The 14,253-nt window shown below is 41.7% G+C and overlaps 1 protein-coding gene across 1 annotated transcript in view; it reads right to left on the bottom strand.

The window, feature by feature from the left end:
* The window catches only part of LOC142993131 (phospholipid-transporting ATPase ABCA1), a 119,349-nt gene that overhangs the window by 64,604 nt on the left and 40,492 nt on the right, over nt 1-14,253 (bottom strand). Inside the window, exons 16-23 of the mRNA XM_076143788.1 lie at nt 12,546-12,767; nt 9,709-9,913; nt 9,303-9,413; nt 8,458-8,629; nt 7,566-7,697; nt 6,880-7,019; nt 6,055-6,192; nt 1,817-2,031 (exon numbers count right to left, since the gene is read on the bottom strand). Coding sequence (XP_075999903.1) covers nt 1,817-2,031; nt 6,055-6,192; nt 6,880-7,019; nt 7,566-7,697; nt 8,458-8,629; nt 9,303-9,413; nt 9,709-9,913; nt 12,546-12,767 — 1,335 coding nt within the window. The remainder of the gene's footprint in view (nt 1-1,816; nt 2,032-6,054; nt 6,193-6,879; nt 7,020-7,565; nt 7,698-8,457; nt 8,630-9,302; nt 9,414-9,708; nt 9,914-12,545; nt 12,768-14,253) is intronic.

Below are 14,253 nucleotides of genomic sequence, written 5' to 3' on the forward strand. Positions count from 1 at the left end.
AATCGCATAATAGATGCCACCCATAAGCTTCTACTTAACTGCACTGCGAATAAAACCATGCGCATAAACCAACACATGACGCAGCCCTTTTTTTTTTTAATGCGGCTGAGCAAAGACTCATGAAGGAGTTTGCAAGCATACTGAAAATCTGATTTATATTCTCAGTTTATACAGGATTAAATCTGGGATAGTCAAACTTTATCCAACTCGGTTTCATTGTTAAATTGGTTAATTAACTGCAAAACCATACATTTTGTGATCAGAATGAGGAATTAGGTCCAACTTTTCAACCTTAAGTCTCTCCACTGTATTCGCCAACTCAATTCCCAATTAAGTCGTGATTCGGTAAAGGAGGGAGTATCTACACTCAACAGAAAGGTGTTTGCCTGTTTATTTATTTATTTCAAACAAATGACTCCGTTCGCCACAAAGAGCCTGCAGACTAATAGTAATTGCTCGAGCCCTGCTGGCTTCAGTGCATCTTGTTCATTTGCTCCTATTGATTAAAACCCGTGTGTATGCAGCACCGTTGGCGAGCGAGCGCGGGAATCACCCCTCTCCCCAGTGGCAATTAGTATCATCCAGCACGTAGGCGTTTGCCAATTCTCATGCTGGGCGAGACTAAACACAGATCATTATGGGGGGGATGCCAGCAAGAAAGAAAGAGAAAGAAAAAGAAAAAGAAAGACAGAGAGTGCTGTGTTCAATAATAGACTTGAGAGAGGTTGGTGTTGTGTCAGAGGAGGGAAGCTGCTGTTTTTTTGTCCATTGTAAAGTTAAATTAATGATCCTGATGATTTTCCTTCCTTTACAATGGGATCATACTGTATAAAGCTCTTATGACGAAAAGAAAAACAGGTCATTTCAGTGCCATGCATGGCTGGAAATGATCAAATTTTCGTTTCATCTGGAGGTAATGGGATAATGACCCGTTACAAGATTTGTTATTCTCACACTCGTGCTGATGCAAGGCTCTGTGGACTGAATAGGAATCACTGTCATAGCTGGCCAGGTGTACATGAAAGTTGAATATGTCACCCTGTCTTGTCTTCTCACTTGCTCTTGTCAATAAAGTTGTTTTGAATCAGGGATTGTAGTTGGCTATAATTTTGAGGGCTGCACCTGGAACTTAACAACAGCCAACACTTAGAACGTTATTAGTTTGCCTGTAGCAAATAAGGAATCACTGGCTTCAAAGTGTTGGGTGGTTTTCGGGGAATATGACATCAAATTTGCCAACCCACCAGCTGAGACTCACAATGCAGGCCGAGTCCAGATAACAAGATGTAAATGCAAGTCCATCACATCAGATGTCATTATCCAGATAATGCATCCTGATACAGAGGTGACATATTAATGTGCAGCGTATATGGGGCCGTAGTATCTGCTAAGTGTGTAAATTGCCTGAATAAAACTGCATGACAGCTGGGGGGTGTGTGTGTTTGTGTGTGTGTGTGTGGGGGGTTCTGTTTATATTAGATCCAAAGAGTGGTGTTGAATCTTATTTGAAATATAAACACCAAAACTATTTTTTGTTTTAACGCTCAAAATGTGGAATCAAAGTACCAATGATCGGTTGTAATTAAGATCGAGGCAGTCAAGTAGATGATTACACAATAATGACAATAACATGTAGGCACAATCATGAGCTTATGTAGAGGGGATAAACTGCTGTGCAGATTGGAGCTTTAATCAACATGGATGCATGGCCAGAAAGCAGCTACAGAAAACATATAACACTCACGCATGCTTGACTAAAGATTTATATAATAAATGTTTAGGAGCCAACATATCTGAAAAAGCTATGAGCTCATACCTGTGGGTCCTGCTTGTGGATGATACCACTGCGTTGCTTTGTCACCATTTGAGTCCCTTTTCGGACCAGCGTGAGGTAGTAGCCGCTGCCGAAACATTTCTTCAGGAAAAGAGACGAGCCACAGCAACGCATCTTGCCCTGGGAGATGATGGCAATGCGGTCCCCCAAGATGTCTGCCTCGTCCATGTGGTGCGTGGACAAGATGATGGTGCGACCTGAAGAGAGACTCAAACATGAGCTGGATCGATGTCACCTTAAATGAATTCAATAACGCTGGTATATGGAACTTGTGTCTCAGTGTGACTGCAATTACAAATAAAGGTGGGACACAAATAACAACAAAGGATTTTTCCATTCCGATGTTTGTTTTGGGCGAGACGGCCAGAGAAGAAAAGATGTCACAAATCAAAACTGCTCCAAATCGAGCCAATATCACAATCTGTCTTTGCATGGTCGTCACTTATCTCCTCATTGCCAATTTCACTGTGGTTTTCTACTCACGCTTGTCCACATGGCAACAAAGCCAGCTCCACAGGAGTGCGTGGGTGTGAAACTGTGGCACAAATAAAATTAAAAGGCCACCTAAGCCAATTTTTCCGTTCATCTCTGTATTTCATTTCTCCCTTTTGTCTTCAGAGCCATTTGATTTCAGAGCCATCAAACTCAACACAACCGCAACGACAATTACCGCATGCATTATGAGGTTATTCACAGGTGGTCTAATCTTTTCATATCATGCTGCATCAGATAACAAACACTAATTATCACATACCCCAGAAAGCCGAAAAAGCACTAGATCTGTAATGAAATCCCAGCGTGTGCACAGAGCGATTTTAGCCCGGTCCCAAAGCAGAAAACACTTAGAGCGATGCATTTATTATCAAGTGACAAAAAGTAACCTGTTGAGATGTGAGTAACACCGCAAAAACAGTGGCGGTTAAATCAGGATCAAACCACATTCCACGCTGACACATTAAGAGTCGACTTCAGATGGATTTGTAGGATTTATTTGAAGATGTTAACGCCAGCTATCGGATCACAGCACACAGCGAGCATGTTAATCTCCAAACCTGGCAAGGGGATCAGGTGAGTGGGCGGTGGGTGGAGTTTTCACCCTTTTCTCGCCGAATTTGTGGGTGTTGATTGCAAAAGGTCATACGGCCTACTGAGCTCAGCGGGGCGTTTTTTGGCACCGAGCTAGTTAAACTTCTATCCTCGGAGACAAGGACACATTCAGAGGTCATTAATGTAGAATAGAGCCATTTCCGTTTCCCCCTACTCTTCCATCTCCCAACACCTGCTGAGCTGCAAAATCCATCCGTGGCTGCCATATGCCGTGCCAAGGAATTGTGGATTCTTTTGCAAAACTGACACGCAAACTTCCAACAAAATGCCCAACTTGAAGGAACGCCTGCCACCGTCAGTCGCTGACCATTTCGATCTCAAACTCGTGCAGATGATTTTTTGGGGTGGATTTGTTGTTGTGGTTTTACAAGGCAAACATAATAAAAACTCACTGCATCATCTATGAGTTTGGAGCAAAATAAATGTGTTTAGACTGCAGATGGCCCACAAAGGTATTCTGATTTATATTGTGTTGTGGTGCATTACAGCCCTAAGTGATATATCAAATGGAGTTGGGTGCGTTAGGGTAAATTGGTAGAACTCTTGCCACATACAGGAAAGTGAGGACGGAAATCTGTTTTCTGTTATGCAGTTTCCTTCCTTGTAAATCAAGCTGATGCAGATGGATTCCACAGCGGTCGACTAAGCTGTGGTGCGTATTATGTAGAACAGCAGGAAGATGAATTGTGGGATGGAACTGTATCGGTTAAAAGCGCAATCAATTATAATTGATAATAAATGCATTCTATAGGAACCCATCCCAACTTACAATAAGCTTTCAATTTAAGTTTGAGAATCTACTATTGGAAGGGTTTCTCTAAGAAGTTTGTTATGTAGCATTCATTCAACTCTCAATACATTTTTTAACTCATGCAGTTTCTTGGCAACACATGTCACACTCAAGGTCACTTTTTGCCTAACAGTCAGAAAATCTGTTGGGCAAATATATGTTTATATATGCTGCCACCCTAACCCTGAATATGTTTATCAGATGCTGCTGCTCAGTGCTATGCTACATTATTCATGTGCTTTTTTTTGTTGTTTTGTTATTCGTGTTGTAGAGCAAAATCCACAGACTAACTACAAACAAAAACATCCTCAATATTGGAACCTAAAGGGTAATACAAGGGCTGCTACAAAGTCTAAATCATCAAATGAGTAGTTGATTAGTGTACGTGCATTGTCCATTTGAACAAATATTACATGTTTGTGTATTGGAAGAAACATGTTTTGATGTATATAGAAGAGGTCCTAGGTTGCAGTGAATCTGATGAAATGTTGATTTGTCGTAACCATTTGATCATAACAAGTTTAGGGGGGTGATTAAATAGTAATGGATTTGCAAATTTTGTTATAATTTTACGTAATCTCTACATTTCATGGTTATCCTCTAATGGCACATGAGAGAGGAAACTTTGATTTCAGGATCAAAGGAATAAATGCCTGCAAACCATTACAAAATCAAAATATTATATAGATATATTATTGATTTTGAGAAACATCCCCCTTTGGTCTAAACATACTATATGTGTGCAGTTTCATTTAACCTCTCAGAGCATGTCCTGCACATCCATGTTCTACAACCTGTATGGTGGAAAATACAGCATTATATAATCAATTCAGGTCTGTGCTGATCTGCACATAGTCTTGTAGCTAAAAATACTACAGGCCAATTCCACTGAGCCAAAAATGTACACAGCAGGACTTTTACGGTAGGGAAATTGCTACTGTTGCTATGGTGCTTATTGTCAAAATACTTAGTTCTAGTTCATTGCACTAAACTTACCATAATAGGACCACTGCCAGAGAGAAGGAAAGATGTTCCACAGTTCCACACACAACACATATACACAACACGTACATATTAAACTCTGTGAATCTGGGAATAAAGTTGATAACCTCTTTGTGTCTGGGAATAAAGTTGATAACCTCTCAACTCTGCCTATAATAGTTATCGTGAAAACTTCAGGAAGACAAACAATGATTTAAGTGCAGCTGCAAGCAGGGTTGGAAAAGAGCCGCAGTACTGAGCTCACTGACCGGCGAACAGACTGATGGGTTCGTCTCCACATGCAGACGTGGCCACAACAACAGGTAAGTGAAATTGGTTTATATCTATGATTACTGTAGTATTCTGTGTGGGGCAGGCTGCCTAGAGGTTTGTCGCTCGGTTGGTAAGTTCAGAATAACTAAAATCTCACCAAAATGATAAGAATCTGTCATCAGAGCATTCTTATGGCAGAAAATTTGTCACGGGAATATTACAATTTCAGAGTCTGAGCTGCCAGCAAAATAAGCCCCAAATGAATTTAATGAAAACAACACCTACTAGGGCAATCTGGTAAAATGGTCTATGGGAAAACCGGCACACCTAATTAACTGTGAAGTAACTCACATTAAGCCCAATTTCAGCCTTCAGCTCTTTCATACAAACAGACTGCCTGCAGCACTGTGTGCAAATACGACCAGAGAGGCACAAAACATGACTCATTCGAGCAGGCAGAATGTGGGTGTTCTCATTATAACAGAGTTATCTCCGGCTCCCAATTGGAGTGAAAGGACTTGATTAGAGGGAGAGAAGCTAATGACACAGCGAGGGTGGAATGTCACTCAATGCACATTAAGCATTTAGACATCTGCGCAGAGAACGTGTTACTATAATGTCTGTGTCCTGCTCACAGCCAGTGGCACCTGCAAAGTATATGGGGCCAGGGAGTGACAAGCTGACTTGCGTAGCAGACAGTTAAAGACTCTGTTAAATAGCAATGTCAATTAAAGTTTCTTGGATTCACTTGTCTTGACTTCTATCTGCTCCAGTACAAATGATATCAATTTCTCTCCACCCACAATTGAGTGTCACAAACAGCCAGGCTTTTAGAAAAAAAAAACCTTCCCAGGGCGTCTCGAGGCAGTTCATTACCTTTAAAGGAGCTTGTATTCGATAAGTTTGAGCCTTGTCAGCTCAAAGTTTAACTTGTTCAGTTTGGAAGAAACTTTCCCGGCATGAAACAGATCAAACATGAACTCTGTGTAATACATTCCGGACAATTCTACAAACATAGGAGACTTCAAAGCCTTCAGCTGCACCAGGGGTCTCGGTAGCGATCTCATACCTTGTTTGTACTTCAGCAGCAGGTCCCAGATACCCCTGCGGGCGTAAGGGTCCACTCCGGCTGTAGGCTCATCTAAAATCACGATTTTCGAACTGCCGACAAATGCTATGGCCACTGATAGCTTCCTCTGCATCCCACCTAAAAGACAGAGAAAATATTTAACAAATGATGACAGGGAAAACTGTCCTTTGCCGCTTATCACATCTATCAACCACAGGTTTTTGGTGCTTATCAGGGATATATTGGCAAATAGTTGTCTAAGAAATGTGTCACAATGAGCCTCTTAATGTTTCTTTGCATGCAGGTAAGTGATTGACTGCAGGGAAGTGGATACACCTTACTCGGGTTATTCTCAGTGAGCTCTTCAAAATGCATCCAATGTAGTGCTAATGTACTGGAAATGTCAGCATAGATCAACCTTGAAAGTCATATTTCAGTGATTTTCCTCATAAGCAAAGCCGTGACTGGGGGCAATTTATCAAGCAAGACTCGCTCATGCGCCTCAACCCCAGACAGTGAATTACAACCTGTGACAAACAGGTACGGCGCATGTGTGCGTCTAGACAGCCACACGCCATAGCGGAGGAACGATTTAACAGCTCTGCCTCGTATTGGATGAAAGATAATCTACAGATGATATTCCTTCTCCAGGGAAATGTACCAACAGATGCACGCTCAGGCACGTGCATGCAAGCGCGCGCACACATATATACACACACCCACTTGCATGTTTATCTATTAAATTAAGATCCGCGCATAATTTCAGTCACTCGCAGACAGACATGCTCCTAAAATGTCAGGACACGTATGCATACACACACATACCTGACAGGTTCTTAGCGAGATCCTTCCGCTTGTGTGGTAAACCAACATCCTTAATCATCTGGTCCATCTCAATTTTCACATCATCGCTGCTGCAGCCTTTCAGCCTGCCGTAAAAGTAGATGTGTTCCTCCACCGTCAGCCTGTTGAGATGAAAACAATATTGCAATCCCGGCGGCGAACATGATGATGGCATGTCACAAGACAGGAATAACCGCAATCACATTAATGTGTCATGTTAGACAGCTTTGCACAATTCAGGAAAAATAGATTAGGAAAACATCATACCTTGTAATGTCTGCCGGTATGTTTGCAGGAATATTTTAACACTGTTTTATACACATGGCGGTGTGGTAAGAATATTAATGAACGTAGGTGCAGGTGCTCAGCCATAATTATGATGTAGGACTTGTGTCGAGTCGCAGCTAATCAGAGAGAAATAGAGGAGACTCCAAAGGTGAAATAAAACTTGAATAACGCTTAGCAGTGATGTTAGTGGGAGAATTTCTGAACTCAGTGAGTGCATAAAGATGATTTAATTCCTACAAGAGATGAGACGGAGATTATGATATATTGATCTGAAACATAAGAGACACACTGAGCAACTTGGTATGCATGGAGTTGTGTATTTGGTGTTTTTACAGGAAAATAGCTAATTGCAAATATGGATGGAAGGCTGATGCACTCACTCATTGAATAAGACATTGTGCTGCGGGCACATTCCCAAGTACTTGCGAATGCTGTCCATGTCGGTGCGGATGTCGTGTCCGTTGATGAGCGCAGTTCCTGACGTGGGCGGGAAAAGTCCTGTCAGAATTGACCTTCACAGGAAAAAACAAACGAAACAAAGCAAACACAGATTTCAAAAACATGAAAATCACAATCTACCTTGGCTTCTGACTCGTACCTCATGGTGGAAAATATAACACTGCCAAGATGCAAAATGGAATTCTTGGAACTTAGTAGCAGCTGGTTGGACATAATGATCAATTAGTTTTATTCCCCGTTCCACTTAAACGTGTCTCTTAATAGACATGATGTCCTACTTCATCAACATGTTCTAATTTGATTTTCATAAAGTGGAGATTTTGCCATTAAAAAACACCGGAGAACCGGCACTGCACAACTGTAACACACTTGACCATCCCTGTATCATCTCCATTCACTCCAAGTACTTGTCTGATTTGATATATTATGTGATGCGTGTGATTATTGGGGGTTCACACATGCAGCCAAGACTGAGATCCCCTTCAGGTGACAGGACTCCTTCCTCTGCCCTCAGTCTTTATATTCTTCTCCGTTTCAGTCCCCCCCCCCCCCAATTCTTGTTGGACCCGTGGCTTTCATTTATTTCATGTCATCCTCAACCCTTCCAACATCACCAGTATATTTAAACAATAATTAGATATCTCGGGGTATCAAGGCAACAGCTGACTCCCGTGTGATAAATGTCCCTCAGTGAGAGCGGTGACCACTGACTTAATGCAGCTGGCGATGTAGACAAGTTAGATTAGTTGCACCCTGGGAAATTACATTAACATAGAGCCTAGTGGCCGAGTCGAGACTGATAGCACATCTTACATTGTGGTGGTTTTTCCAGCTCCATTGTGGCCAAGAAAAGATGTGATCTGATTCTCATAGAAGTCCACACTCAGTCCGTCCACAGCCAGCTTCTTTCCGGTCTTGTAGATTTTCACGAGATTGCGGATGGAGACGCCTGCCTTCATATTGGGTGGTGGTTTCTCCAGATAGCCTTCATAAATACATATAAAGACACGAAACATGGAAAAAATACTTCAAATCCTTTGCTGTAGCCTGGATAAAGTAGGTCTGATCTAAAAAGCACCCCCCTTATTTTAGTATAGTTGAACATTTTTGATAATAAAGCATCTTTAAATCTTACAGGTTCAGAACTGCCCTGAAAGCTTAATTATTTTATTTATTTCCATACACCAAATCAAAATATAAGATGTGGGGTTAAGCACCGCCCACACAGCACAAGACAGACTATATTTTGAGAAGTTCCAAGAAAATTCCTACAATAACCCAACACTATTGCAGGGAATATACTTTGTTTATTTACACGGTGAAACATACTGATTGAGGCTTAAAAGATGACAAAGAAAACAACACTGCTGAACATTAAAAGGCAACAATAGCCAACCCCTCACCTCACTACTCTGAGAGTTAATTGGATCTTGTTGATTTTTTTCCCTTTAACAAGTTCTTGACTCAAAGCGCAGCTCTATTATCCCCCCATATGACAACTAAGGTGCTAATACTTGTTTTACAACCCATCTCAATTAACGAACACCTTATTAGAATTGTGTCCTCTCTATTACACGGGTGAGCTTCTGAGAATCTCTCATAAACACATAATAACCAGCACGCAAGAGGTGAGAATTGAAAATTAGACGCCATTTTACCATTAGGTATGTTGGAGTCCAGAGGCAAATCAACGCCACTCTTTGATGGTCTCCCACACCAACGAGATGCAGTGAAAGGACAGTACCACGGCCTAGGGATTCCATATTGGCCTGTGATCAAGCGTGGAGAGCATTATTCACATTTTAATAGCAGCTTGGCTTGGGGGAATATGGTACTTTACAGTGTATGTTTCCTCAAGACAGCACGACATAAATTCTGTCTTTTTTTAATTAGAGTGGATGAAAAAAGTAAGACAAGCCTGTTAGGAGAGAAGCCTTAGGGCCGCCACATAAGAAGCAAAATGGCACGTCATCAATTCTAAAATCTTTCCATCTTTATAGTTATGGCATCACCACTTTTCTCTCAAATAAATATCTTCTGACAAAACAAACAAAGTCGCAATACCTGGAAAGACTCTCTCAATGTACAAGGTGAGCAGGAGGTATATAAAGGAATCCAGAAGCATCATTCTGATGGAGACCATGAAGGTGTAGCGTTCTCCTTCTTCTGGGCTCTGGTTGATGTTGGACCACTGAATGCCGATACCTTGCTCCTCATACTTGGAGAAGTTCTCACAGCCGTAGCCGAAGGCCACGCACGACAGTAAACTCTGGAATTAAGAGTTTGATTAGTTGGCTGGAAGTAACAGAGAACATATTGATTTAGCTAAACCCATTACGGCTCATTCCATCAAATTGTTGTGAAAGGAAGAACTGTTGCTTTAATTGTTGGGTAGCCACTGTGGAAACTTACAAACGACATTTCAATTACAATCCTTAACCTGAAAACACAAACAGAAACTATGTGTGCTTGAAAGCTGAGATCAGTTGGCCTCTTCATACAGTAGGAAATTGCAAATGACGCTTTTGCCCATGAGACATCATCTGCCATGGCCTATCACTCAACGTTGCCATGTTGCCTGCCAGCTGTTTTATCACGCCTCATTTGCTCGCAGCATTTTAACTCGGGCAGATGCCACAGGCACTTACTGACGCTTTGGAGGCAAGCCGCCTTGGATACTCTTTCAACTCCACTACACTAAACCGCCCAAACTCTACTCTGGTCATTAATACAAGAAGCAACTTCTTAATGTTGTCCTCCGGTGCCCATCTCCTGCCAAACAATCAGCAGTCAGTCAGGGGAAGCGGGGTGACAGCATGGCTGGTGGGCACCCATCCTTGACCCTGTCTGAAAGGCTGACAAAACGACAGGAGCCACTTCTTTTGGCTTTGAGAAAAGGGCACAAAGTCAGGAGGCACACAAAACAACCGTGTCCATTGAAAACATGTCAACGCCGCAAATTCAGCTACCCTTCAGTCGGCCGCAGACAATGAGTGCCGAGAGAAGGAGAGTGCTTAGGGTTGCAGCTCGGTCTTCAGCAGCGCGAAACTGGTCAGATAGAGAAGAATCACAAGAGAGACAAACAGCCTGAGGTCTTCTATTGTGCTCGAGTATTTCCATTTTGGGAGACTTTGTGCTCCACTATATTTCACGATTAAATGCGTTTTTTAGAGGTGGGACCAGGTTTTGCACATCCCAATTCAAGTTCAGACAGGTAAATCATGAGCCCAACTCAGAATTTGCTTCAATCTTCGATAATTAGTGTACCTTACAAAATTTGTGGATGCTTTTTGAATAAAATGAATGAATAAATAATGTTATTAAATACACACATTTCAATTATCAATATATGGTTTGGGGAAGAGTTTGTCCAAAGTCAAAAGCAAAGTGTGTGATATCAATGTCAAAAGTACATCATTTTAAGTCGGGTTTCAAGTCGGCAAATTTGGAACTCGAGTCCAATACCCTGTGATAATTTCAGTAGGTTGTCAGCTCATGAGTGTGTTTGGTCATTTGGTTGTCTAGAATCCTGTCTGCGGCCTTCTTTTGGCACGCACCTGCCATCAAAAACTTTTCAGGTGATCTTTTGAAAGTCTACTGGGATTAAAGACTTCATTATCAGGGACAACGCAGGAGGGAATTTGTATGCCTTGGCACGATGTAGTTTCATCTAAGCTCAGAAAAGGTGAAAACTCTACACATACGCACATCTCGGATAAAGTGCAGGGATGAACTGGATAGTGCTTTGGTCAGAGGAACATTGCTTATGCTAATTAGAGACCTAGAGGGCTATCTGTCTAAAGTTGGGAGCAGGGGAGAAAAATCCTACTGCTGAGGAGACACCCCATGGTACTTTCTGTGGGAAATATACATAGATTATTAGTATTCAGATGCCATTATTCTACACAGAAAAATTTAATGATTGTAAGTTTTTAACTGCAAGTCTCAACGACTTTCTCCAACTGAATTGAGCTAGTAGGTTGGCGACACTTGGCGGCAACAAAGCAAGGTGTGCTACAGTATCTGAACATGATACATGAAAAAAGAAGTGAGCAATGTCAGATCCCAATGGAATTTATTATTGACTGCCACTACCCATTTCTATTTGATAAACAAGAAAACATGACCCGCTCCAAACTCGTGGGGGCAAGACGCACTCACATGCATGGCAATGAAGATTAAAGATACTGTGTGTCTTTGTCTGCAGAAAGGACAGCACGAGGACAAATGATAGCAGCGGCACCGTAAAGGTCATGCAGAAAGGCTACACTGAAAGTTGAGCAATGGTGTACTATTTATCTCTTTCCCTGTAGAGGGTACAATAACATCCCTAACTTCCTCAGTGTGTCTGTCTACTCTCACATTCTATGTAAATGTGTCAGTAGTTCTGCTTCTGTCGATTGACATTGTTTGGCTCTAAATGTTGCAATGTTGTCGAAGGTAAACACAGTCAAAACAAATGTAAAAAATAGATAAGAAACCACTGCATATCAACTGTATGTACTACTAACCCGACGGTAAGATATGCTGCCCTATTGGAATTTTAATATCAGTGGGCACTTCACACCTCATTATCAAGAGAGTTGTGGAGGTACAATAACGGCAAGGCTGTCGTTGATCTTATTTAGAGTGGGACTGGATTTACTTCCTTTCATAATAACCAGTGACCATGAAATCACACGTAGATTCATTTAAAAAGAACAGGAAATGGGTAATGCAAAACTGACAAAGGAGATTAGTGCCCTTGATTCACACAAAGTAGAATGTGAAATCTGGAAAGGAAATACAAATGCCACCGTATAGACAGTACCTGAGACACAATTGGCCCTAGTGTATGACAGCAATCAAACAGATAACTAGGGGAGATATAAAAACCATGTCAGAGCTAAAGACGGACTTACCACGGCAACCTTGGCCCCGTAACCCATGACGTCCCTCCAGGCATAGCAAAGGACATGCGGCAGGTAGAGGACAAAGTAGATGAGGCCGCCACATGCGGATGCTAGGTTTGCCTTAGAAAAGAAGACGCTTATGAAGAAGCACTGCGTGATGGTGGCCATGCAGAACACCAGCAGGAAGACGAAGACGACGGATGGATCGCTGTACTGCAGCACCTTTCCATACTGTCGCAGAAATGAAAGACGTGAGACACAGAAATGTGAAGTCATGACATCTGGGCTGTAGACAGCCTGGTGCAGAATTAAAAGTAAATTCTAAACAGATTAAGAAGAAGAATTTGATGATTATAACCTTATATGATCATAACCCATCCCATTTTCTAATTTTAATTTGAAAATTGGATGGATGGGCAGAGAAAATTTTGTTCTAAAGGGTTAAAAATGCCTGCTATATAAAAATTATCATACACCATCAAACACAAGGTTAATCATTTGATTTATGTTCATTTACTCTTGTACTTTGTAGGAGGACCCTTCTCTTATTTGAAGGGTTTGGAATAAATACAACTTCCACATTACAACTTAATGTTGGCGTCTATTGCAAAGAGGCACTCAATGTACCAGAATAATGGTGAAATTTAATGCAATGTCCAACTTGCCACATTAATTCCTAATACTTGAATGCCCAAACTCTACAAAACAAGCGCAGGGTCCTCCCTAAATCACTGTTGAATCATGGTGAAATCACCTTTAGCATTAGGGTAAGGAACACAGCGCTGAGGGCTAGAGGCAGCACGCTGGACACCGCCCAGCTTAGCCAGTAGATCGCAGTTCTCAAGCCCATGATCTTCACCGTCTCTTTGAGCCTCGCCTCTTTTTCATGGACAATGCCCTTAATGATCATGGCCACAGAGTAGATCCAGGCTAAAGTCATGTATAAGGGGAGCGAACGCGCCAATGAGCGGAGGAACCTAAAGGGAGAAGGAGCCAAACCAGGAGGATATAGCAGGAAACCATGAATGCTGATGATGTAAAAGAAAAGAAGCTAGGAGAGGAGAAAAAGAGCTCTCAATAGACAAACTCCCTACAGTGGAGCTACATTCAATGTTCCAGATTTTTGTGTTTTTAAGCAATTGATGAGAAGCCAGATTTGCATTCTTTTTTTGGCTGTCAGTGCTGTGCTCATGAAAATCAATAGAACACCACGGAAAAGAACAAGGAAGTTGGCTTCACTGTCAAAACAAGGGCGTGCTGTTCGCGAGGGCACCAGCATATTGATCATCACTGATCGGTGCTCCTTTCCATAAAGACAAATCCTATCACAGTGATATCTTGATTCAGTTGTTGAGGGAAAAGTGTGGGATCACAGCTAATACCCACCGATGCATCACTGCGGATGCCAAATAATAAATGCATTACCTCCGTCGTAATGGAAGGGAATACAAGTGTAAAATGACAGAGGACTCAGGTGCGGGTGACAAAACCGCTTGTTGTCACACCTAATCCAGAAACAGCCTTATGATAATTACCATTTGATTTGCTATTATTATTAATGTGTTGAAAATGGCTATGAAATTATCATTTAGAATGGGCCTGTGATCTGAATACACATCATGCATGCAGTCCTCCAAGGCACTCAACTAACTCAATTTATTGTTATTAATGTTTACAAATTGTGGATGGCTCACAAACACATTAGGCTGATGGGAAA

This window comes from Genypterus blacodes, unplaced genomic scaffold, assembly GCF_046128005.1.
Source record: "Genypterus blacodes isolate CSIRO-AG114 ecotype Tasmania unplaced genomic scaffold, CSIRO-AGI_Gbla_v1 ptg000027l_1, whole genome shotgun sequence".
In the NCBI taxonomy this organism is placed as follows: Eukaryota; Metazoa; Chordata; class Actinopteri; order Ophidiiformes; family Ophidiidae; genus Genypterus; species Genypterus blacodes.